Consider the following 22942-nt stretch of genomic DNA (forward strand, 5'->3'; position numbering starts at 1 on the left):
ACTCCCTGGCTCCATGTGGCAATGTGAGGACGTGCACATGGTGTGCAAGGGGCAGGCCCACCGAGAAGAGCTGCGGTATTCTCATCTCTGAAACCAGTCCTGTGCCATCCACAAATACAGCCCCAACAGGGAGAAGCCACGTAGGTGACAGGGCCAGTGAAGGGCGTGGGAATGCTTTCCTTGCACTGAGTGGCCCCTCCCCAGACCCCTCTGGAGAACATGTTCCAGTGGGGAAGGAGCCCCACTTACTCCCAAAACTCAATGACAGGGGAGGTGGCATTCTCGGAGGTCACGTTCAGGGAGCTGTTGGTCTTCTGGAACTCCACACAGTGTTCTGCAAGGGACACAGAGGAGGGAGAAAGAGAAAGATCACTGACTGGCACAAGTAAAGAGCAGGACAGAATTTTAAGAGGACAGGAGGTAAGGCATTTAGAAAGACTGGAATAAAACTGTCGGTACAGAACATCCTCACACACCACAGCCTCAACAAACCGGCCTTGCCCTCTCCTGCACACTGTGACATGGGGGTTCATAAACGTTTGCCTGCACGTTCCATCAGGACATGATCAGATGGCCAGGAAAATGCTCTGTGTGTCAGCTGCCTCAAGTACACTCAGACTTCTAGGTAAAGCCACAACCTCTGAGGAATAACAAGAACGCCTAGTAGATACATGATGTGTCAGAGTGGCAAAGAGCTCAGGTCAAAAGCTTTGGCTTAAGGGGTGGCGCCTGTGACTCTAAGGGGTAGGGCGCCAGCCCCATATGCCGGAGGTGGTGGGTTCAAACCCAGCCCCAGCCAAAGAAAAAAAAAAAAGCTTTGGCTTAAATCTGACTCTCTGGATACTGACTGTGGTGGCCTTGGGCACATTGCAACTTGGTTCCCTAAGTTTTGCTTCCTTCGTCCCTAAAATGTAGATAAGAATATCCATCTTCCAGGGGGATTAAAGGAAATAGGAGTGTAAAGTGATACACTGGTGGCTAAAGTGATAAATGGTGGCTTTTTATTATTTGTACATCATTTTGGAGTTTTACAGGGTGCTAACATTCTCTTTTACATTTTATTAGCATAGCAAACCTGGGAAACATTAGGACAGACGCTGTTTTCCTCATGATACCCATGAAGAAAGTGGTTCTTCTTAGAAATGGCCTGTCATGGGCGGCGCCTGTGGCTCACTCGGTAAGGCGCCGGCCCCATATACCAAGGGTAGCGGGTTCAAACCCGGCCCCGGACAAACTGCAACCAAAAAATAGCCGGGCGTTGTGGCGGGCGCCTGTAGTCCCAGCTTCTCGGGAGGCTGAGGCAAGAGAATCGCTTAAGCCCAGCAGTTGGAGGTTGCTGTGAGCTGTGTGATGCCACGGCACTCTACCGAGGGCCATAAAGTGAGACTCTATCTCTACAAAAAAAAAAAAAAAAGAAAGAAATGGCCTGTCACTATTCATAAATGACCAAATTGGGGCTAGAACCCAGGTCAGCAAATGGTCTAAGTTCTACCTTCAAAATATCTAGGCTCTGAGCTCACTCGTTATCTCCACTGCTACTAGGTCACCATCGCCTCTTGGCTCCCTGCTGGTCTCCAGTTTCCACCCTTCCTCCCATCGTCAAATCTCAGTACAGCAGACAGGGTGATTTGTTAAGCCTATGTCACTTTATGTCACATCCTAACTCAAAACCCTGGCCCGGGTTTCCCATGCCACTCAGAGAAAATATTCCAACCCCCTTCAGTCACCTGCAAGGCCCTGCCAACCTATTCCCACCTCCCACCACACCTCATGCTCACCTCTCCAGCCACACCAGCCCCTGTTCCCTGCAGCGACAGACATGATGCCACCCCAGGACCTCAGCACTTGAAGCTCCTTCTGTAAGCACCAGTCCTGTGTCTCAATGGCTGTTCCCCTCCTGAGACAAGTGCTCAAGGGATACCTCAGTAAGACTCTTCCTGACACTCCTACCCCTAAAACTCCCCATCCCTATTTTATTCTTCTCCATAGCACTTCTTCTAACATGACACCTGTTTCTCACTTATTTTATCTGTGGTCTGTCTCCATCACTAGAATGGACGCACGGGGCGGTGGTGATGGGGGGTCTCCTCATTGTACATTCCCATGTCCCCAGTGCTTAGAATAGAGCCTGGCATGTTGCAGGAGTTCAAGAGAGATCTTCTCCACTAAACCATATCACTTTCTCTGAAGCTTTAGCACACCCAGAAAAGTGTTATTTCAAAATGACAGGATGGGTTGTCTTATACCATTCAAATGCTAAGCTTTGAGTAAAACTAGACTTACTCAGAAAAATGTCAAAAACGTAAAAAAGGCTGAGCGCAGTGGCTCACACCTGTAATCCTAGCACTTTGAGAGGGCCAGACAGGTGGATTGCCTGAGCTCACAGGTTCGAGACCAGCTTCAGCCAGAGCAAGACCCCATCTCTACAAATAGCTGGGTGTTGTGGCAGGAGCCTGTACTCTCAGCTACTCGGGAGGCTGAGGCAAGAGGATTTCTTGAGCCCAAGACTTGAGGGTTGCTATGAGCTGTGACACCACAGCACTCTACTGAGGGTGACAAAGTGAGACTCTGTCTCAAAAAAAAAAAAAAGAAAAGAAATGACTCAGATGTTACCTCAGATTGTTCTCAGAGACCCCCCAATCAACCCAAAGGCAGATAGGCTTAATAAAGCCCTAAAGTAAAAGCCCTAGGCCACCAAAAATTTACAAAACTTTTCAAGAGGAACACCTCCCCTCCCAATGATGAGATCTGAGTAAAATCTTTACTACTTTTTTTTTTTTGACAGAGTCTCAGGCTGTCGCCCTGTCACCCTTGGTAGAGTGCCATGGCGTCAGAGCTCATAGTAACCTCAGACTCTTTGGCTTAATTGATTCTCTTGCCTCAGCCTCCCAAGTGGCTGGGACAATAGGCACCCGCCACAACATCTGGCTATTTTTTTTTTGTCGTCTTTGTTGTTGCGGTTGTCATTGTTGTTTAGCAGGCCTGGGTTGGGTTTGAACCTGCCAGTCCAGGTGTATGTGGCTGGCGTCCTACCCACTGAGCTATGAGCACTGCCAAAAATCTTTATTATTTGACAAGCTAGTTGCCAGGAGTGATTTCAGTGCACACAGGCATACTTAAAAAGATAAACAGAGGCTCAGCACCTGTAGCTCACCAGCTAAGGATGCCAGCCACATACACCGGAGCTAGTGGGTTCAAACCCATCCTGGGCCTGCCAAACAACAATGACAACTGCAACCAAAAAATAGCTGGGCGTTGTGACAGGAGCTTGTAGTCCCAGCTACTTGGGAGGGTGAGGCAAGAGAATTTCTTAAGCCCAAGAGTTTAAGGTTGCTGTGAGCTGTGATGCAACAGCGCTCTATCGAGGGCATTAAAGTGAAACTCTGTCTCAAAAAAAAAGAGAAAGAGAAATAAAGAAGGGAGGGACTTTATGATGATCCACTTCCACTTAATCAATAGTATATTTTCTCTTTCTTAGGATTTTCCTAATGATATTTTCTTCTCTCTAGCTTACTTTACTTTAAGGATACTTATTTAAAAAATAAAATAAAAAGAATATAGTATATATGTGTTAATCAACTGTTAATGTTATTAGTAAGGCTTCCAGTCAACAGTAGGCTATCAGTAGTTAAGTTTTGGAGGAGTCTAAAGTTATACACAGATTATCCACTGGGTGGGGGTCAGCAACCCTAATTCCTACAGTGTTCAAGGGTCAACTATATACTGATGATATACAAAACAGCTCATGCCCTAGTTAAGTCCAGATGAATTGTAATTTTGAAAGACCTAAAATAGTCCCAGCAGGCATGAAAAGATAAATGAATGAACAAATACAGTAGAACCACTGTAAGTTGACTTCCCTCCCAGGGGACTGTAACAAACTGATGACACACAGAGGCAGCCAACATAAGGAAATTTCCATTGAGTACATGTGGCGCATGTCTGTTCTATGAGAATTAAGTCAACCTAAGGAGGTGGTCAATGTAGGGAGGTGGCCAATTATTGAGGTTCTATCCATACATCAAATTTACTCTCGAATTGATTTAAATGAATGGCTAAACTATTTTAAAAAGGAGTCAGTTCCGTTTGTATAATATATGAATAGAATGTATCAATTTGTTTTTCTAAAAATAAGCCTGTGACACTTTGCCTATGACACTGGTGAAGTCTTGCTCTTATTCTGCACCTAAAATCTCCATGATCTATTTGGCTGATTTCCAGTGTGTCCCATGTTCAGACTGGAGAAGAGGTTGTCCAGAATATAGGGATAATCCCACTGCTGGCTAATGTGGGGGAGCCAGAGGAGGAAGTGGACCTCCGGCGAGGACCTTACCTGTATTCCACTCGTGGTGGCAGCTGCCCCAGGGAAGGTCAATGGTGAAGCTGCTGAAGAGGTAGAAGAGGGCCCAGGCCAGAACAATGATGTAGTAGAAGTTGAGGAGGACAACAATCATCTGGGAGGCGTAGCCAATGCCTGCGGGAGAAGCTGCAGAATGGGACTAGGGGCAGTGGGCAGATTTCCTGTTGTCAGCCATTAGGGGCTCTCTCCTCTCCCACCCAGCACCTCAGCCAGTGCTGCCTGTGCCCACCAGCTCCTCTGCAGTCAGGGGAACTGCCCTCGTCTTCACTGGTCTGCTCCACAGCCACACGCTTTCATCATTATCAGGTTCTGAAAGCTCACTAATTCAAAGTTATTTTTAAAATATTTAAGACTGACTCCAAGATACCAGTAATTAATATTCCTCAGGATTAGTCTGATTAATTTTCAGAAATATTAAAACCCAGGTTAAGAGCAGGAACAGACAACTCACAAAGGAGAAAATACTGGCAGCGAATGTCCTCTTATGAAATAGTAACGAGGTATCATTCTGCATTCACAAGCTTGGTGAAAATTTTTACAAATGATATAACTGAATGGCTTCCAAACTTATCTGCATACTAGAATTACCTGGGGATATTTACAAAATTCCAAAGCCCAGGTCAGACTCCAAGCCATTTAAATCACAGTCTCTGGGAATGGAGCACAAGTCACAGGATATTTTGAAGATCCTCAAAGGATTTCAACATGCAGACAAGTTGGGGAACTTCTGATACAAGCAAGTTATTAAAGATATGGGGAAAGATGCCTACTCATGCTTAGGGACATTGTAAGTCTGTGTAACGTATCCACGGAACAATTTCATAAACCAGATCAAGAGACACCGACTGGATTACCCATTTGCTTCAATAATTCTAATCCTGGGAATTTATCTTAAAGAAATAATTCTAAAGGGTGGGGGCAGCTATCTGAAGAAATATACATGATTGCGAAATGTTAAAAAATTTTAAGACCCCCAAATCCCATATATCATTGGGCAAGAGACATGATAGAACCTTCTCTAAAGAAGACAAATAAATGGCTAACAAACATATGAAAAAATGCTCATTGTCCCTAATCGTCAGAGAAATGCAAATCAAAACTAACCTGAGATACCACCTAACCCCAGTGAGAATGGCTCACAGCACAAAGTCTCGAAGCTGCAGATGCTGGCATGGATGTGGAGAGCAGGGAACACTTTTACACTGCTGGTGGGACTGCAAACTAATACAACCTTTTTGGAAGAAATCATGGAGAATCCTCAAAGAACTCAAATTGGACCTCCCATTTGATCCTACAGTCCCATTACTAGGCATCTACCCAGAAGAAAAAAATAATCATTTTATCATAAGGACATTTGCACTAGACTGTTTATTGCAGTTCTGTTTACAATCACCCAAATGTGAAAACAACCTAAATGCTCACCAACCCAGGAATGGATAAACAAGCTATGATATATGTACACCATGGAATACTATTCAGCCTCTAAAGAAGATGGAGACTTTACATGTTTCGTATTAACCTGGATGGAAGTGGAACACATTCTTCTTAGTGAAACATCACAAGATGGAGAACCAAGAATTCAACGTACTCAATTCTAATATGAAGGCAGTAGATGAGTTAATGTAAGGGGTGGGGTAAGGGAATGAGGTAGCAGGGAGAGGAGAGGAGAGAGGGAAATGGGGGGCAGCACTCCTCTTGGGGGCAGGACACAACTATAAGAGGGACTTTATCTAACAAATGCAATCAGTGTAACCTAATTCTTTGTACCCTCAATGAATCCCAAAAAATGAAAAAAAAAAAAATTTAAGTAACTGAAAATAAGCAAAAAGCCAATGAGTACCCTTAAGTAAATTATGATATATGTATATATGTGTGTGTATATATATATCCAGATGATGGAAATTTATGCAATCATTAAGTGGTTATTCTGTAGAAAATAGAAAACAAAACTAACTGAAAAAAAGAAAACATAAAATATATATTCTATATTAATAGATACATAAACTCTATAGAAAGAGAAAGAAATTGGAAACAACCCAAATGTTCTCCAATGGGGGAACGGTTAAACAAACTTGTTAAACAAACAGTACTCAGCAGTGAAAAGGAACAAACCATTGTTATACTATGACCTGGATTAATTCATGGGTCATACTGAGTGAAAGTGCCAATCTCAAAATCTTACCTAGTGCATGATTCCATTCATGTAACCTTCTCAAAATGACAAGATTAGCTGAGGTGGCTCATGCCTGGAATCCTAGCACTTTGAGAGGCTGAGGCAGGTGGATCCCTTGAGCTCAGGAGTTCAAGACCAGCCTGAGAAATAGTGAGACCCCATCTCTACTAAAAATAGAAAAACTAGCCTGGCACTGTGGCAGGTGCCTGTAGTCCCAGGTACTAGGGAGGCTGAGGCAAGAGAATCTCTTCAGCCCAAGAGTTTAAGGTTACTGTGAGCTGTAACACCATAGCATTCTACCAAGGCTGACAAAGTAAAACTCTGCCTAAAAACAAAAAAAGACAAAATTATAGAGCTAGAAAACAGATTAGTGGTTGCCAAAGGTTAGGGATTGGCTGGGGTAGGGAGTACCTGGGACAAGTGATAATCCATAGCAAGATATTTGTAGGGATGGAACAGTTCTGTATCTTGATTGTGGTGGTGGTTACACAAATCTACCATATGATAAAATTACACAGAATTCTATAAACACACATAAATGAGTGCATGGGAAACTACTGAAATCTGAATAAGGTTTGCAGAAAGTACCAGTGCCAATTTCCAGGTTTTGATACTGTACTTATTGTACTATAGTTATATTAGATGGGGTAAAACTGAATGAAGGGTACACAGGACCCTGCACTATTTTTGTAACTTCCTGTAAATCTATCATTACTCCAAAATAAAAACTTAATGAAAATCCTACATGGAGAGAGAAAGAATGAAATAAAATACCCTAAATTTTAAGTACTTATTATGTCAAGATGGTAAAACTATTAATGAAATAATTTTTTTCTCATTTAAAATTCTCTATTAAAATGTTTTATAATTGCAAACTAAATATAGCCTCTTTGGAAAGAAGTATGGAGAATCCTCAAAGAACTCAAAACAGACCTTCCATTTGATCCCATAATCCCATTACTAAGCATCTACCCAGAAGAAAAAAAAATCATTTTATCATAAGGACATTTACATTAGACTGTTTATTACAACTCAATTCACAATTGCCAAGATGTGGAAACAACCTAAGTGTCCATCAACTCATGAATGAACTAATAAACTGTGATATACACAAATCTACTATATGATAAATGGTATCATATTCCATAGTATACTATGGAATACTATTCAGCCATAAAAAGATGGAGACTTTACATCTTTTGTATTAACCTGGATAGAGTTGGAGAACATTCCCTTTAGTAGAGTATGACAATAATGGAAAAGCAAGTATCCAATGTATTTGATCCAGTGTATTTGATAAATAGTAGATGAATTAATACATGCCCACATAGGAGAAAAACTCAAATTTAATTCAAGCTAGTGGGGGGAAGAGAGAAAGGGAACAATGTAGGGATGGATATAAGGCACACCTCCTGGGCTAGGGCCATAACTGCAACAGGGACCTGTTGTTTACAAATGCAAACACTGTCACCTAATGGTTTGTGCCCTTACGTTAATCTGAAATTTAAAAATAAGAAAGAAATAGGGGATAAAAAGAAAAATGTTTTATAATCAATTAAATGTCTTTAAAATATAAAAAATCATTGCTATATATTTAAAATATATATAGCTAAAAGAGCTTTACACTTTACTTATTTAACCTAACATCTTTGCCCAGTCCTTACCCTCATTTTTCTCCCTTATTCTCTGATGGACCAAGTGACTAGCTCCGTATTCAGCCCACAACCCAAGAGACAGAGAGTCTTACCTTAACTTCAGAACTGCTGATAATCAGTCAAGCCATTCTAGATAAGGTTTATAACCACTAACAAAGATATTAGGCATAGAACTACTCACCCTCAAAGATGGGACAGATCTTCCTCCAGGCTGTGACACCTCCCTGGCTAGTGTACTGGCCCAGTGCCGTTTCCAAAAGGAAGACAGGAATGCCACAGGTAAAGAGGAAGATGAGGTAGGGGATGAAGAAGGCACCTGTGGGTGGAAAACAGGCTGTGCATCACCTGGCACTATTTTCTTCATAGTCCATGTTTGCCTCCTCCCATTACACCCCACACTGACAGTCAGAATCCCAGGGTTGGGGACATGCAGAACCGCAGGAGACATCTGTCTAGATGTCTGAAATATAGCAGGGATCCAGAGTCACCGAGTCTATCCCTACCAAGGTCTGCTCCCCAGCAAACGTCAATTACTGCCTCAGTAACACATAGCCGTGGAATTGCAAGGAGCTTCTTAAATAATGGGCATCCAGGAGCATCAGCACATCCACAGTCTATAACTCTCTTCAAAGAAATGATTGTTCTTAACGTCAGGTAGGGACTTTTGGCTGATACAAGATTTTGCTTCAGTAGTTGCTACGGTTTGAATGTAGCCCCCAAAATTCATGTGTTGGAAACCTAATCCCCAATACGACAGTGTTAGGCAGTGGGACCTAACAAGAGGTGATTGGGTCATGAGGGGTCTTCCTTCATAAATGGATTAATGTTATCATGAAAGCTAGTTTGTTAAAAAAGCAAGTGTGGCGCTCTCGCTCTCTCTCTTTCTCTCACACACACATATGCTCTCTTGCAAAGTTCCTCCTCAGATGCTGCCCCTCAACCCTAGGCTTCCCAGCCTCCAGAACGATAAGAAATGAATGTCTGCTCCTTATAAATTACCCAGGCTCAGGCATTCTGGTACAGCAACGCAAAACAGACCAAGACAATAATCTTTCTGCTTCTGTTTTCATAGTCATTGGCTGAGACAAGATGACTGAAGCCAGAAATCCTGGTTATTTTTTTCTACTGTGGCCCTTCATCTACTAGCCAAGTGGACAGAGGAGTTCACAGGGTATAGAATACCAGAGAGGAGAGAACTGCTTAGATAGGGAAATCTGGGTATCTGCAGAGGGTCCCCCTCAAACTTCCAACTGAGGACTGATCACTGCATAGGTGTGAGGAAACTACTAACCATTCCAGAAGAGTAATACTGCTCACACCGTGCCTGTTCCCACAAGGTCAGACTAAATGATCTCAAGAGTCACTGGGTGAAGGGCATTTCCTCAGTAATCAGGAATAATTATTCCTAGACTAAATGCAACTTCAGTCCTACCTAATAAATCTTAAAAGCAAGATGCAAAAAGATCAAGTAATTTCACTGGTCCCACATCAGAACTCTAGAACATTTATTTGAATACAAGACTGTCTGGCAACCAATAATATCATCATATGTAGCGTCCAATCAAAAATTACCTGGAAAGCAAAGAAGGAGGAAAATGTTACTCTTAATAAGTAGATAAATCAATCAATTAAATCAGACCCATAATTTTCACAGATGTCAGAATCAGCAGAAAAAGATATTTTAAAAAGTCTTAAAACAGTATTACATATGTTCCAAAAGTTGGAGACATGAAAGATATTGAAAAAAGATCCAAATCAAACTTCTAGAAATAAAACTACAATGTGTGAGATGAAAAATACACTAGATGAGATTAATGTCAGTAGACATAGCAGAAGAAAAGAAACTGAACTATAATAGAAAAATATCCAAAATAAAGCACAGAGAGAAAGAGAATGTTTTGAAAAAGAATAAGTGTCATTAAGCTCCAGGACAACTTTAAGTACATAAAGTGGTACAATAAATATTACTTGAAGATAAACAGTGGTAAGTTAAATATGTGCACTACAAAGTGTAAAACAACCACTAAAATAACTCAACACAGAGTTATGACAGATCAGACACAGTGGCTCATGACTATAATCCTAGCACTTTGGGAAGCTGAGGCAGAAGGATCACCTGAGGCCAGGAGTTTGAGACCAGCCTAAGCAACATCGTCAGACCCTGACTCTATTTAAAAAATTATCTAAGCACAGTGGTACATGCCTGTAGTCCTAGGAGGAATGATTGAGCCTTGGAGTTTGAGGTTGCAGTGAGCTATGATGACACCACTGCACTCTAGCCAAGGTAAAAGATCAAGATCCTGTCTCAAAAATTAAAAAAAAAAAAAACTAGCCAGGTGTCAGGGTACATGCCTTAGTCCTGGCTATTTTAGAAGCTAAAACAGGAGGATCCCTCAGGCCCAGTAGTTGGAAGGCCAATGAGCTATAATGGTGTCACTGCATTCTAGCCTAGATGACAGAGTGAGACCTCATCACTAACAAATAAAAATTCAATTGCATTTCTATGTACTAGGAACAATCATAAATTCAAATTGAAGAAATAATACCATTCACAATAGCATCAAAAAACCCCAAAATATTTAGGAATGTAAATATTTAGGAATCTAATTTGACAAAGTACTGAAAGATATGTACACTCACGACTACATTGCTGACATTGCTGAGAGAAGTTAAAGACCTAAATAAATGAAGAGACATACCATGTTATAGGTCAGAAGAGCAAATACTGAGATGTCAATTCTTCCCAAATTGATCTATGGATTCACTACAATCCCAATCAAAATCCCAGCAGATTGAGTTTTGTAGAAATTGACAAACTGATTATCAAATTTATCTGGAAATTATTATCTACAACAGCCTAACAACTGTGAAAAAAACTAAGATTTAAAAAGCCACAATTGGCCAGGCAAGGTGGCTCATGCCTGTAATCCTAGCACTCTGGGAGGCCAAGCAGGAGCATTGCTTGAGCTCAGGAGTTTGGGACCAGCCTGAACAAGAACAAGACCCTGTCTCTACTAAAAATAGAAAAACTAGCCAGGTTTTTTGTGGCAGGCACCTTAGTCCTAGCTACTCAGGAGGCTGAGTCAGGAAGACCACTAGAGCCCTGGAGTCTGAGGTTGTCATCAGTTAGGCTGAGGCAAGGGCACTCTAGCCTGGGCAACGGAGTGAGACTCTGTCTCAAAAAAATAAAAATAAAAAAATAAAAAGCCACAGTAATTAAAAGAATAAGCATATGTATCAATGGAACAGATTAGAGTCCAGCAGCAGACCCATACATACATGGACAACTGATTTTTGACAAATATAAAGGCAATTCATTGGAAAGAGGATAGACTTTTCAACATGTGCCACTGGAACAAGTTTGATAGCTACACATAAAAAAAAAAAATGAACTTCACTCTGTATCTTCACTGTATAAAAAAATTAACCCAAAATGGATCATAAACCTAAATATAAAACTTAACACTATAAAACTTCTAGAATAAAATATGAAGCCTTGAGTTAGACAAAGATTTCTTTTATGTGACACCAAACATATGATTCATAAAAGAACATATTGATAAACTGGATTTCATCAAACTTTAAAATGCCTGCACTTCAACAGACATAGAATGGAAAAATATAAGACATAGAATGAAAAAAGAATTTGCAAAATGTATATCTAATAAAAGACTTATGTCTACAATATATGAGCTCTCATTAACAAGGGACAAACTACTGACATACAAAAATTATAGATGAGGCGTGGCACCCATAGCACGGTGGTTATGGCACCAATCACATACACGGAGGCTGGTGGGTTTGAACCCAGCCTGGGCCAGCTAAACAACGACAACTGCAAAAATAACAACAAAAATAGCTGGGCATTGTGGTGGGCGCCTGTAGTCCCAGCTACTTGGGAGGCTGAGACAAGAGAATTGCGTAAGCCCAAGAGTTTGAGGTTGCTGTGAGCTGTGATACCATAGCACTCTACCCAGGTCGACATAGTGAAACTCTGTTTCAAAAAAAAAAAAGAAAACTATGGATGAATTTCAAAAGAATTATGCAGAGTGAAAGAAGCAAGATAATGAGAAGTACAAATGGCATGATTCCATTTATAGAAGACTGTAAGAAGTACAAACTAATGTATAGTGACAGCGAGCAGCTCAGTGGCCTGGCTGGGATGCCATGGCAGGGGGTGGGAGTGAGAGGAAGGGACGAGACAGGGACAGGAGGAGACTTCTGGGGGTGATGGATATGTTCATTATCTTGGTTGCAGCAGTGGGTTCATGGGCATATACATATATCGGAATGTATCAATTTTTTTTTTTTTACAGTTTGGCTGGAGTCGGGTTCAAACCTGCCACCCTTGGTATATGGGGCCAGCGCCCTACCCACTGAACCACAGGCGCTGCCCCTAGTATCAAATTGTTTATTATAAGCTAATGGGGAAAAGAATTCTCCAGTTCTTCACCTTCCAAGTACTAAGTACTAAGGGAGCACTCAATTACCCTGAAGTCAAAGAAATAAAGGTCATAAAGAAGTCAGCCTAGTAAGTCCACAAATTAATCCAAGACATTCAGTAAGAGGGAAATTTTAGGAAAGAGAGAACCCAATTAGCTGATATGAAGTCACTGCTGGGAACTGCAAACATTTCAGAAAGAAGGTTATCAGCCCTGCTGAAGCCCCTCCCATATTTATGCTGCCTGCTCATCCCTAGTAAACCAAGCCAATGTTTCACAGCAGTGGGTGGCAGAGGGTAAGCTCTGCTCCACTCCTCCTCTGCCTCCTTGAGCTCCTGGGCTGCCTGCCACAGGGACAAAGTCCATACCACCAGGAGGAGCTACTCACACTGGGAGTGTGGAAGGGGTCAGGGGATGGGAGCCTAAGGGGACCCAGGTGCAGGCCAGGCAGTCCCAAAGAGCACTCTGCCTCTCCCTGCCCCACCCTGTACCTGTCACACCATCAAAAGATGAAGTTAGTCCTGAGGGTGATGGATGGAGTTCAAAGTTACCTGCACCCCTGTATCACCCGTGCTAGTCTTGACAAAATTCTGAAATGTGCAGGCATTTTCCCCCATGAGATGGGAGACACCACACCCCATCCCAGAAAAAATTTTCTGCTGGTCATCCTCCTCTAAAGGAGCACACTATGCAGTGTCACCTGCAATGTGCCAGCCAATTTTCTAAGATATAAACTGTGGATATTCCACATGAGCAACAGAAGGATGAGCTTCTACAAATAGTTGTATGCCATAACCAGCATTAGCCTGACCGATAGTGGACACTGAGTAATTAACTAAAATTGTAACAAATTGTCAATTACCACAAAAAATCGCTATTACTTTTATATGAAGAAAAGGAAAGGGCTTCTCATTTCTCTTTATTCTTTGGTATCTACAAATATCATCAAGGCTCATGGCTTCCCTGATGCCCCTGCATCCTCTCTTTACACTGGCCTTCCTCCGCTCTCCCGCAGTCCAGAGCTGAGGGGTGCTTTGGTGCTGCCTTCCCCACAGCCCATCACCTCCAGAGCCTTCTGAGAGGTCCTGCTGCGCGTTTCCCACCACAGCCTCACATGGTGACTCCAGCTCCAGGTATTCCAGGTGCTGAGCCAATGTTTCACTGCAGCGGGTCCCAAGGTCAGCTCGTTCCCCTCCAGCAGCCAGAGCCCACCCACACTCACACTCCTGACCCCTTTACAGCCCTCCCTGCTCTGTTTCCATAGCACTCATTAACTCCTGTCATGCTGTCTGGTTTACTTACTTCTGTGTTTATCGTCTGTCTCCCTCCTCTAGAATGGAATTGGTCTGTTTTGTTTATACATGTATCCCAACCCCTCAGAACACTCGTTGGCATATACTAAGTGTGACACGTCAGGCTCAGGGCATGACGGGCACATGCTGGGCAGCTGACTGAGGTTGGAGAGTGAGGCAGGTCCTGGATAGCAGGGAGAATGTTACCTTGGAGATGATGGAGGTGGCATCCCTCCCACCTATCTTCCTAAAAAGCTTACCTGTTGGTTTTGATTTCTGATGGGCTTCTTTAGACCATCTCCACAGCGTCCCTGGTTTTCAACTACAGTTTTCAGATAGAACTACAATGTTCTATCATAATCTTGCCTCAACCCCTTCCCTGCTCTGGAACTCACTTCAAATTAGGTCTACCAAATAATAAAGTTGGAAGAAACCAAAAAGATATTGCTTATATTTTTAGTTTGGAACTAAAATTATGCTGTGGGGATTCTTCCAACCCTGAGCTTCCCACTCAACAAATATGACTCCTAGTAACATTTCTCTGTTATCCTCCCCTCCTCTCGCACACAAAGTGGCTGTGTGAAGCTGTGGAGAGAAAGGGCTAGAAGCAGGGTAGTAGGACACAACACCAGGGTACCCCAGCATCATACCCCAGCATCCTTCTCCAGGACTGGCTACTGGCACCCTGGGGAGCCCAAACACCAACCTGAGAACCATGACTTGCAATAAAATCATGAAACCAGGAGGAATAGGGTCAAGCCAAAATAAATGGTCTCCATTCTCTCCACCCTCCTTCCCACATTGGCAGCAAAGTGCCCTCTCAGGAAGAAGAATCAGTTTCTGCTTTGGCAAAGAGAAAGGAGGATAACAAGTGAAGTGTCAGGGCCCATTCATTCCCTGGAGGAGCTCACTTTGCTTGGTGTGGCAAGGGGAGTTAACTGATGCCAGAAGGTTAAACTGCTGGGAACACAAAAATGAATCCTGAAAAATATTATTCTTTGGTATCTACAAACTCTAATGACTGTCTGAATCTTTGATTGGCTACCCTTACCTCAGCAAAGGAACCTTTCATTAATTCAGCCAGAGGCCCTGGGGAACTCATGTCTTTCAGAGCAAACCTGGGCATCTGCCTCTGGCTGCAAAGTCCCCTAGAACACTCCCTGCCAGCTGCTGCCGTCCATCAGTGATCAGAGAAGAGGAGCACTCAGGCCCTGTGCTTGACCATGGGAAGAAATCACGGGTGGTGGTATAGGGATTAAATAAAGAGAATCTGCCTGGGCCCTAGGACCCCTGACAGTGTCTCTTCTATCCATGGAATTGGTAAACTGGAAGGTAGGTCCTCGCCAGGGGGAGGAAGCCACAGAAGCTACCACACTGCACAAAAGCACCCATGTGAGAAACCAAGGCCTGTGGGTACTCTTTTCTCCCTGGGCCTATCTTCCTACAGGTGCACAGTCAGCACCCCCAAGCAGAGCCTAGATCCTGACAGGCCAAATGAAACAGGGAGACCCCACTCCCACCCTAGCACTCCTGTCACTCACCCTAACTGCCCCTTCTCAGACTCAGGCTTCCTCCCTCTTCATGCCATTCCTGCTAATTCCTAGGCCAACCTTTACCCAATTCCAGAGAGGCTTGGAGAAAGCTGCTCACCTCCTAATCCCTCCGCCACGTGAGGAGCTAAGCTGGTTTCCAGGTTCCAGACACAGAGTCCCAGCACCCAGCTTAGTCCCCAGACTCCTGCTTATGGCCTGGGCCAGCCCAGCTGTCCCCGTAATTCTCTAAATGAAGAGAGCCCAGGTCTGAATTCCTGAACATGCACATGGAGTGTCCAGGGCTAGGTAAGAAAGAGGAAGACCTCCCTTCTTCCCTCACAACACAGACTGAGCAAAGTCCTATGATTCCAGGCCACAGGCCAGAAATGCCTAAGAAGAAAGGACATTCCCATCCCTCCAGGAAAAAACAAGTTAACTTCCAGCCTCAGGGCCAATCCCTGATTGCCATAGAACAAGAGTCCATAGGCCCAGAGGACCTCCCATGTGTCCCTCCAGGGCTCCCCTCTACTCTGTGTCTGATGGTTTCTCTCCAAAATCACTGTGAGACTCAAACGTGATACATTTGAAGTCTCCTAGTCCCCTGCAATTCTTGCAACCCATGAAATTGCCTCTCCTCTCAGCATTTTTCCCGCTGACCTACCTCTGTAGGCCACATTCCAGTCCAGGCTACAACCTCACTACAAAACCAGACCCTGGAGCCTCAATCCTCATAAGCTTCACCCATCAACAAGAAGATGCTCCTCACTCACAGGTCAGCCACAGCCTCCAGAACTTGGGAAATCCCTCTGGGCTTCCCAAGGAGACAAGGAATTCCAAAAAGTACTGCCATTGCTGTGCATATAGAAGAGTCACCCTGGGGGCTGATATAAGGGTGAACGAGAAGTCAATAATGACACAGGAAAGAGTCAGAGTGAATGCTCCCCCCACAAAATGCACACACACACTCACACACATGCACACATTTGAAGTGGAAAATTTTTAAAGGAAGAGGTGCTGGTGTCAAAGAGAGATTGGGTATGGGATGGCCTAGGGAACATCATGGTGCCAGCAAACACAAGGCCAAGGTTGAGGAATCTTAAGACCACAGAATAGTTTGGTATTAACATCATCACCACCAACATAGCTACCATTTATTACAAACTTTACACATATTCTCTCTGATCCTTACAACTTGGAAAAGTAGGCAGGAACAGCCACTGAGGCTCTGAGAGACACTTAGTAGCAGAGCCAGAATCCAAACTCTGATCCACCTGCTCTGAGCTCTCATGTGCCTGGCACCATGCTATATGAGAAAGAGCCCTAGGAAAGGCGTGGGAGTCTGTCCAGGTCCTGGTCTCCCACGGGGTGTCCTTAATGACTGTAAGGTCCTTCTAACTCCAGCATTCTATGTGTTTATGGGACTCCCCGAGGTGGAGGAAGTACAGGAGATGAAAGCATCCACCGGCTCTCACCTCCCCCATTTTTGTAGCAGAGATAGGGAAACCTCCAGACGTTGCCTAAGCCAATGATCTCCCCCGCCACTGACAGCACAAACTCCATCTTGTTGTTCCAGTGCCCCCGCTCCAGGGTGCCGTCTTCCTCCGCCTTTTCCACGATTGAATACACTGGTTTTGTCTCCCCATTACTGCTTGTGCCTGGGACTCTGCTATCCATTCCACCTGGAAGACAAATGGGAGTCTGTGACGGTTGGGAACCCCAAAAGGAAAGCTCTCCTTCTCCCTTCACCAGCAAATTCCCAGGAGAATCCATGCACCGGAGAGGGTGATTTCCCACTCCCTCTCTGCAGAACCCTGTCCCCCTTAGCATCCTTCATTGGGAGAGGCTGGGCAACAGTGACTGAGAATATGTATTCCTTTCCTGTCTCGGGAACAAAGTATTCATCCTGAAAGACATTCTTGCTTCCACAACACAGACTTTGTTGGGTTGTGGCATGAACACATTCAAAGGCCCTTGAGTTGTCTAAATTCTCCCTGCCACCGTACATCAGCCTTGTCTGTAACCCTATGTGCTTGGGGACATCGAAAGGTTGGATTTTATGCATCCTCACAGCACCAATTTCCCATGCAGGAATTTACTCCAAGGAAATAATTCTGAGTGTGGGTAAAAGATTTGACACTAAGGATGTTTATTATTTATAAAAGAAAAAAATTATAAAGCACATAAATGTTCAAAAATAGCAGATAGGTTAATAAATTATGTTGTATTCATACAATAGACTATTATAGTCGTTGAAAACTATGCTACGGAAAGAAAAATGTATATTGAAACAGAAGGATGTTCAAAATATTTGAAGTGAGAATAGTCCATACGAAATGATTGTGCCTCATAAATACTTTATAAAGTATTTATACGCATTGAAAGATTGGGATATCTACCAAAATATTTCTTTTTCAATGGTTGAATTATAGGAATAACTTCTACATTTTTATTAAAGAACATGATTTATCTTTGTAACATAACAATGAAAGCCTTTTTTGTTTGTTTGTTTGTTTGTTTGGGGGCTGTTCTATATAGTCCAAAAAGCCGGTTTTTAAAACATCTTGTCAGAATGACAGAGGCTAGATGGGACCAGAAACTGTCGCCAAAAGGAGGTTATCTGTCCAAGTGTTCACTTCTCTCTGAAATCAGCCTAAGAGAAAGATGAACTGTGGGCCCTTTTTTTCTGTTGGTGATGACAAATGTAGGAATGTGTTCCAGGAGACAAGACAACATAAAATGAATAAAGAGCCACAGTTCAAACCCTCCCCTCCGCTAACTGCCTACGCTAACCGCTGGGGGGCTGAGGATACGACTGGCTGCCATAGACCAGGCACTTGACACACATTCGCTTCCCTTCCTCCCCACAACCGGAGATGTGAGTGTTATTACCTCCTCTTTGTAAATAAGGAGGCTGCAGCTCAGAGAGGTTAAACGAGGTGACTATGGCCACTTCGTCATTAAGTTGCACAGCCAGGACTCGAGCCAGCTCTGCCCCTGCTCTTTCAAGCAGATTTCAGATTTGTGAGTCACAATCATTGTCCCTTCCATTATGTGGGCTGCCCATGTTTAGCACCAAGCATCTTCTACTGACTCCCTTGATTTTATATGGCAGCCCCTTTTCTGAACAAGTGGGCAGGCGGACTTTTATGCTAACAAAAGTTTCTCAGTAGGGGCCCCTCCTGGCCACAGACTACTCTGTCCCTCACCTCCAGTCGGGCTACTGGAGGGATCTAGAAAATTACAAAGTCAGGGAACAGTAGGCACTTTTGCTTATTTGATAAGTTAGGGAATGGGCTCCAAAGATTGTTTGTGGGCTACGAAAGAGAAGCTCAAGCAACTGGTCCCAAGAGCAACTGGTCTTAGCCCTTTAGGGAAGGTCTTCTAAGGTGGATGCTGGTTCTGGGGCCCCCCCTTACCATCTGATGGACATCTCTACTGATAGAAATCATTTCCCTCACTTCTTCATCCTCCCAGGCCCTAGAGGAATCAGTAGCCCTCTCCTGGGTCCTTTAGCCTCATTACAGTTGTGGAGGGAACGTGTTACAGTTGAACGAGCTATAGAGTCAGACAAGCCCAGGTTCAAACCTTGAATTTTTTCTCATACCACTGCTTGGCCTCAGGGAAGTTAATGAATGACTCTAAGCCTTAGTTTGCTCATCTGTTAAAGTGGGGATGATAGGAAATACTTGCTATAAGAATCAAAAGAGGAAAAACAAACACACACACTTAGTGGAATCACGGCACTCAAATTTTTACTTTCAATCTTGTCACGGCACTCAAATTTTTACTTTCAATCTTGTCAAAGAATTAATCATCTTGTTTTGCAGAGAAGAAAAGCCTTCGTTTCCCTGGACTTAAACCCAAATGTCTTTCCTCTCAATCTAGGATTCTCTTTTTCCAAACCATATTGTTCCTTCAGTCAACATCTACCCAAGTTTAGCATGTCAAGAAAATAGCATATAGTCTTTGCATATGCACACATAAACGTCAGAAACATATCGTCAAAAGTCCTCTGGTTGTAAGTTCTACAGATCCCACCAACCTGCATTCTGAGACCCAGAAACAGAAAGAAAAAAAAAAAAAAAAAGGGAACAAAAGAGAAGAAAGCATTCCGAACCTTAGTGAAGTTGCTGCCTGAGGTCCAGTCAGGGGAGAAGAATTAACCAAAGGGGAAGAGAAAGGTGCTGGCTATTTAAAGTGTAGTTGAAGAACGCCTCTGTGGCACTTGTAATTCTAAACTTGGCCCAGCCCACATTCCTTGCTCCTGTTCCCCCTCCTCTCCTGTCCCCTCCCCTCGGCCACCAGACGACCCACACAACAGTGATTTCACAGCCTCGGGAGTGTGTGCACCCTGCAGGTCAGGCCAGTTTCTGGTGAGCTGTTTTCTCTGCAGCTCGCTTTGCTCTTCCTTCTTGGCGATCTCAGGGTCTCTCTAGAAGGATCCTGCCTTCTATACCTTTGTGCAACCCAAGAGCTCCTACAAAGAATAGTTGTTCCTTTGGTCAGGTGCTGGGTGGATTAATTTAAAAGAACATATCCTACCTTTTTGGAGCTTGCAATCTGGAACAGACAATGATTGAGTTTGACGCTTGCAATCTGGAATGGACAATGATTGAGAATAAAGATATCTAGATTACAGAACTCCAAGAAGTCAGAAAAACGTCCTACACATGCAAACATGCACACATTTATATACATATAGAAAAATCTGAAAACATACTCACTGCTAGTTAACAGTACTTACATTTGGAGGGTACAATTGGAATCAGGAGATGACAGTAATGAAGATTTTTCACTTATGCCCTTTAAGCCCGAATATTGCTTGAATTTTTAAATGATATGCTAGAATTTGTTTGAATAATTTTTTAAATCAATATAGGAAAGGAAGTGTCAAGGTTTAAAACAAAGCAAAGCACCAAGTGCATTGTAAGTGAAGGAACTGGTGGCGAGTGCGAGGCCGAGATTAGCAAGGGAGCTTCATTTTTAGGCAGCCAAAGGGAGGAGGGGATCATTCATTTAGTTTGGGGCCAGAGGACCAGGGCATTTCCTGCTCGGCCACCTGCTGACATGCAGCGGAGACCTGCTGGAGCTCTTAGGGGCCAAGTCCTGCTCCCATCCCTTCTAGCTTGTGGTCTTGAGCAAGGTATTCACACCACAAGCCCTGATATGGTAGCTATTATTTACCCTCGAGGGATTATTCACAGTAAGCAGGGAAGTCTTCACGAAGGGAATAGGATTGAGAGATCAAGACAGATGCCAGACTGTGAGAATGGGTTATGGGGGGCCAAGATGGGCAGGAAGGATGACTGCATGAGGTCATAACAAATGTGCCTGGTGGGACAGAGAGATGTGAAAAGAAAAAGAGTAAAGCAGGGCGGCGCCTGTGGCTCAAGGAGTAGGGTGCCGGTCCCATGTGCCAGAGGTGGTGGGTTCAAACAAACCTAGCCCCGGCCAAAAACCCCCCAAAAAAAACATTAAAAAAAAAAAGAAAAAAGAAAAAGAGTAAAGCAGAGATTCTGGGGTGGTTTCCATTTCTTGGATCTTCATACACTTCTAGGACATGGGGCTGGGAAGCTGATCCCTCTGGAGCCCCTCACACAGCTTCCTAGAGACTAGTAAGCTAATAGTCTTATATTTCACTGCCCCTTTCCCTCTCCCCCTCTCAGCATACACTGTTGGGTTTCACTATGTACAGCAGTAGACTGCAGGGCCTCTGAGAGAAGCTGCAAACACAGGCAATGAAGCCCATCTTCAAAGCCATCTATGGATGTCCATGTTGCTTCCTGCTGAGTGATGCCTGCTCACGGCCTACTGCTCCAGCTACTAGCAGAAGCAGAGATACCGTGTATAGTTGGGCAGTGTAACACATCCCTCCAGTGTCCTCACTTGTGGGAGCAGTTGGAATCTCCAGTTTTCATGAAAACCTCCAGCGATCCTGAGTGCGTCTGGAGTTGCTGCCCTTGTGTGAAGGAATGACCAGTTTTACTTGTCGATCCCTTTGTTTTTATATAACTACCACCATATTACCATTTGGATTGCTTGCTATTTTATTCTCCAAATCTTTGTTACCCTCAATTTCTTTTCTCCCTATAAAGTGGGAAGGGTTACAGTAGGACTTTTGCCCTGCTTGGATTGACAAGCGTAAGAAAAATAAGAAAAGAAAGCATGAGAACCACTGGCAGACAAATGTGGACGGCCATCCCCACGGCGGCGTCCTGCATGGGCATCAGCCAGGCAGTCAGGGCAGGCCCTGCATCTCCCTCACTTTCCCTCATCCTTTGGTCTCCTGGGTGCAAGGTCAAGAAACCTGAGAACAGGTAATACCATATTCATGAGTTCTTACTCAAGAGGCTGCATAAGTTTTAAGACTCGGTAGAGATTGTTAGTGAGGATAACCAAAGGCTGTCTCCCCAAACTGAATTGTATGGGGAACAAAGGGAACCATCAATAAAGCACACAAAGAAAGTCTTGGTTTGTATCAAATTGATCCTGGGCATATTTAAATGTCGATATGCCACAGTATACTCCCGCAACAATTTTTTGTCTCTACTAGGAGTGGAATAAGTACAAATAAATTTTAAAAGAAGCATGATTTATTTCAAAAAGAACATTTCTGAGCCACATCAATACTGGAATGGTGGTGAAGGAAGTGGGGGGGCTTCTTCTCCTCTGGAGATCTTTAAATTAAGAAGTGTAATTCTGTTTACCTACACAGAGTCATAAATAAGTTGACTTTGTCACTTTTTTTTTTTTTTGTAGAGACGAAGTCTCACTTTATCGCCCTCGGTAGAGTGCTGTGGCGTTACAGCTCACAGCAACCTTCAATTCCTGGGCTTAGGCGATTCTCCTGCCTCAGTCTCCCAAGTAGCTGGGACTACTACAATGCCCACCACAGGTGCCCACCACAACACCCAGCTAAATATGTTGGCTTTTCAAAAATCCCACTGAAAGAAAAGCAAGGAGCAAGTGGAATGAACTAAACAGCAAATCACAGCTTGCTAAAATCGAACAATTTTTTTTTTTGAGGCAGAGTATCACTCTATTGCCCAGGCTAGGGTTACTGAAGCATCACCTAACTCAGCAATCTCAAACTTCTGGCTTCAAGCAATCCTCCTGCCTCAGCCTCTTGAATAGCTGGAACTATAGGCACCCACCACCATGCCCAGCTAATTTTTCTATTTTTAGTAGAGATAGGGGTCTCACTCTTGCTCAGGCTGGTCTTAAACTCCTGGTCTCAAGGGATCCTCCCACTTCAGCCACCCAAAATTAGCTGAGCCCCTTGAGGTAGGAGAACTGCTTGAGCCTAAGTGTTTGAGGCTGCAGTGATCTATGATGATGCCACAGCACTCTAACCTGGGCATCAGACAGAGCCCTATCTCAAAAAAAATTAAACAAACAAAAAAAAAACTGTTGCAGACAAGATCTACCAATGAATACTAAAATTAGTAGGTAGAACTAATTTCTAATTTGAGGAAGAACAGAATTTAC

General features: G+C 43.6%; 1 protein-coding gene across 5 annotated transcripts in view; it reads right to left on the reverse strand.

The window, feature by feature from the left end:
- SLC6A13 (solute carrier family 6 member 13) overlaps nucleotides 1–19655 on the reverse strand; it is a 38694-nt gene extending 19039 nt beyond the window's left edge. For 3 of the 5 annotated variants that reach the window (XR_008373174.1, XM_053554472.1, XM_053554470.1), the window contains exons 1-5: nucleotides 19572–19655; nucleotides 16927–17133; nucleotides 8370–8504; nucleotides 4334–4474; nucleotides 250–334 (exon numbers count right to left, since the gene is read on the reverse strand). Coding sequence is in view for 4 of the 5 variants with exons in the window: in XM_053554472.1 (XP_053410447.1) it covers nucleotides 250–334; nucleotides 4334–4474; nucleotides 8370–8504; nucleotides 16927–17128 (563 nt within the window). In the remaining variant the exon portion in view is untranslated. Of the gene's footprint in view, nucleotides 1–249; nucleotides 335–4333; nucleotides 4475–8369; nucleotides 8505–16926; nucleotides 17134–18343; nucleotides 18429–19571 lie in introns of those variants that run through there. The other 2 variants (XM_053554471.1, XM_053554473.1) reach the window with 2 other exon arrangements.
- Nucleotides 19656–22942: the final 3287 nt, after the last annotated feature.

Source organism: Nycticebus coucang, chromosome 12 (assembly GCF_027406575.1).
Source record: "Nycticebus coucang isolate mNycCou1 chromosome 12, mNycCou1.pri, whole genome shotgun sequence".
Taxonomy (NCBI): domain Eukaryota; kingdom Metazoa; phylum Chordata; class Mammalia; order Primates; family Lorisidae; genus Nycticebus; species Nycticebus coucang.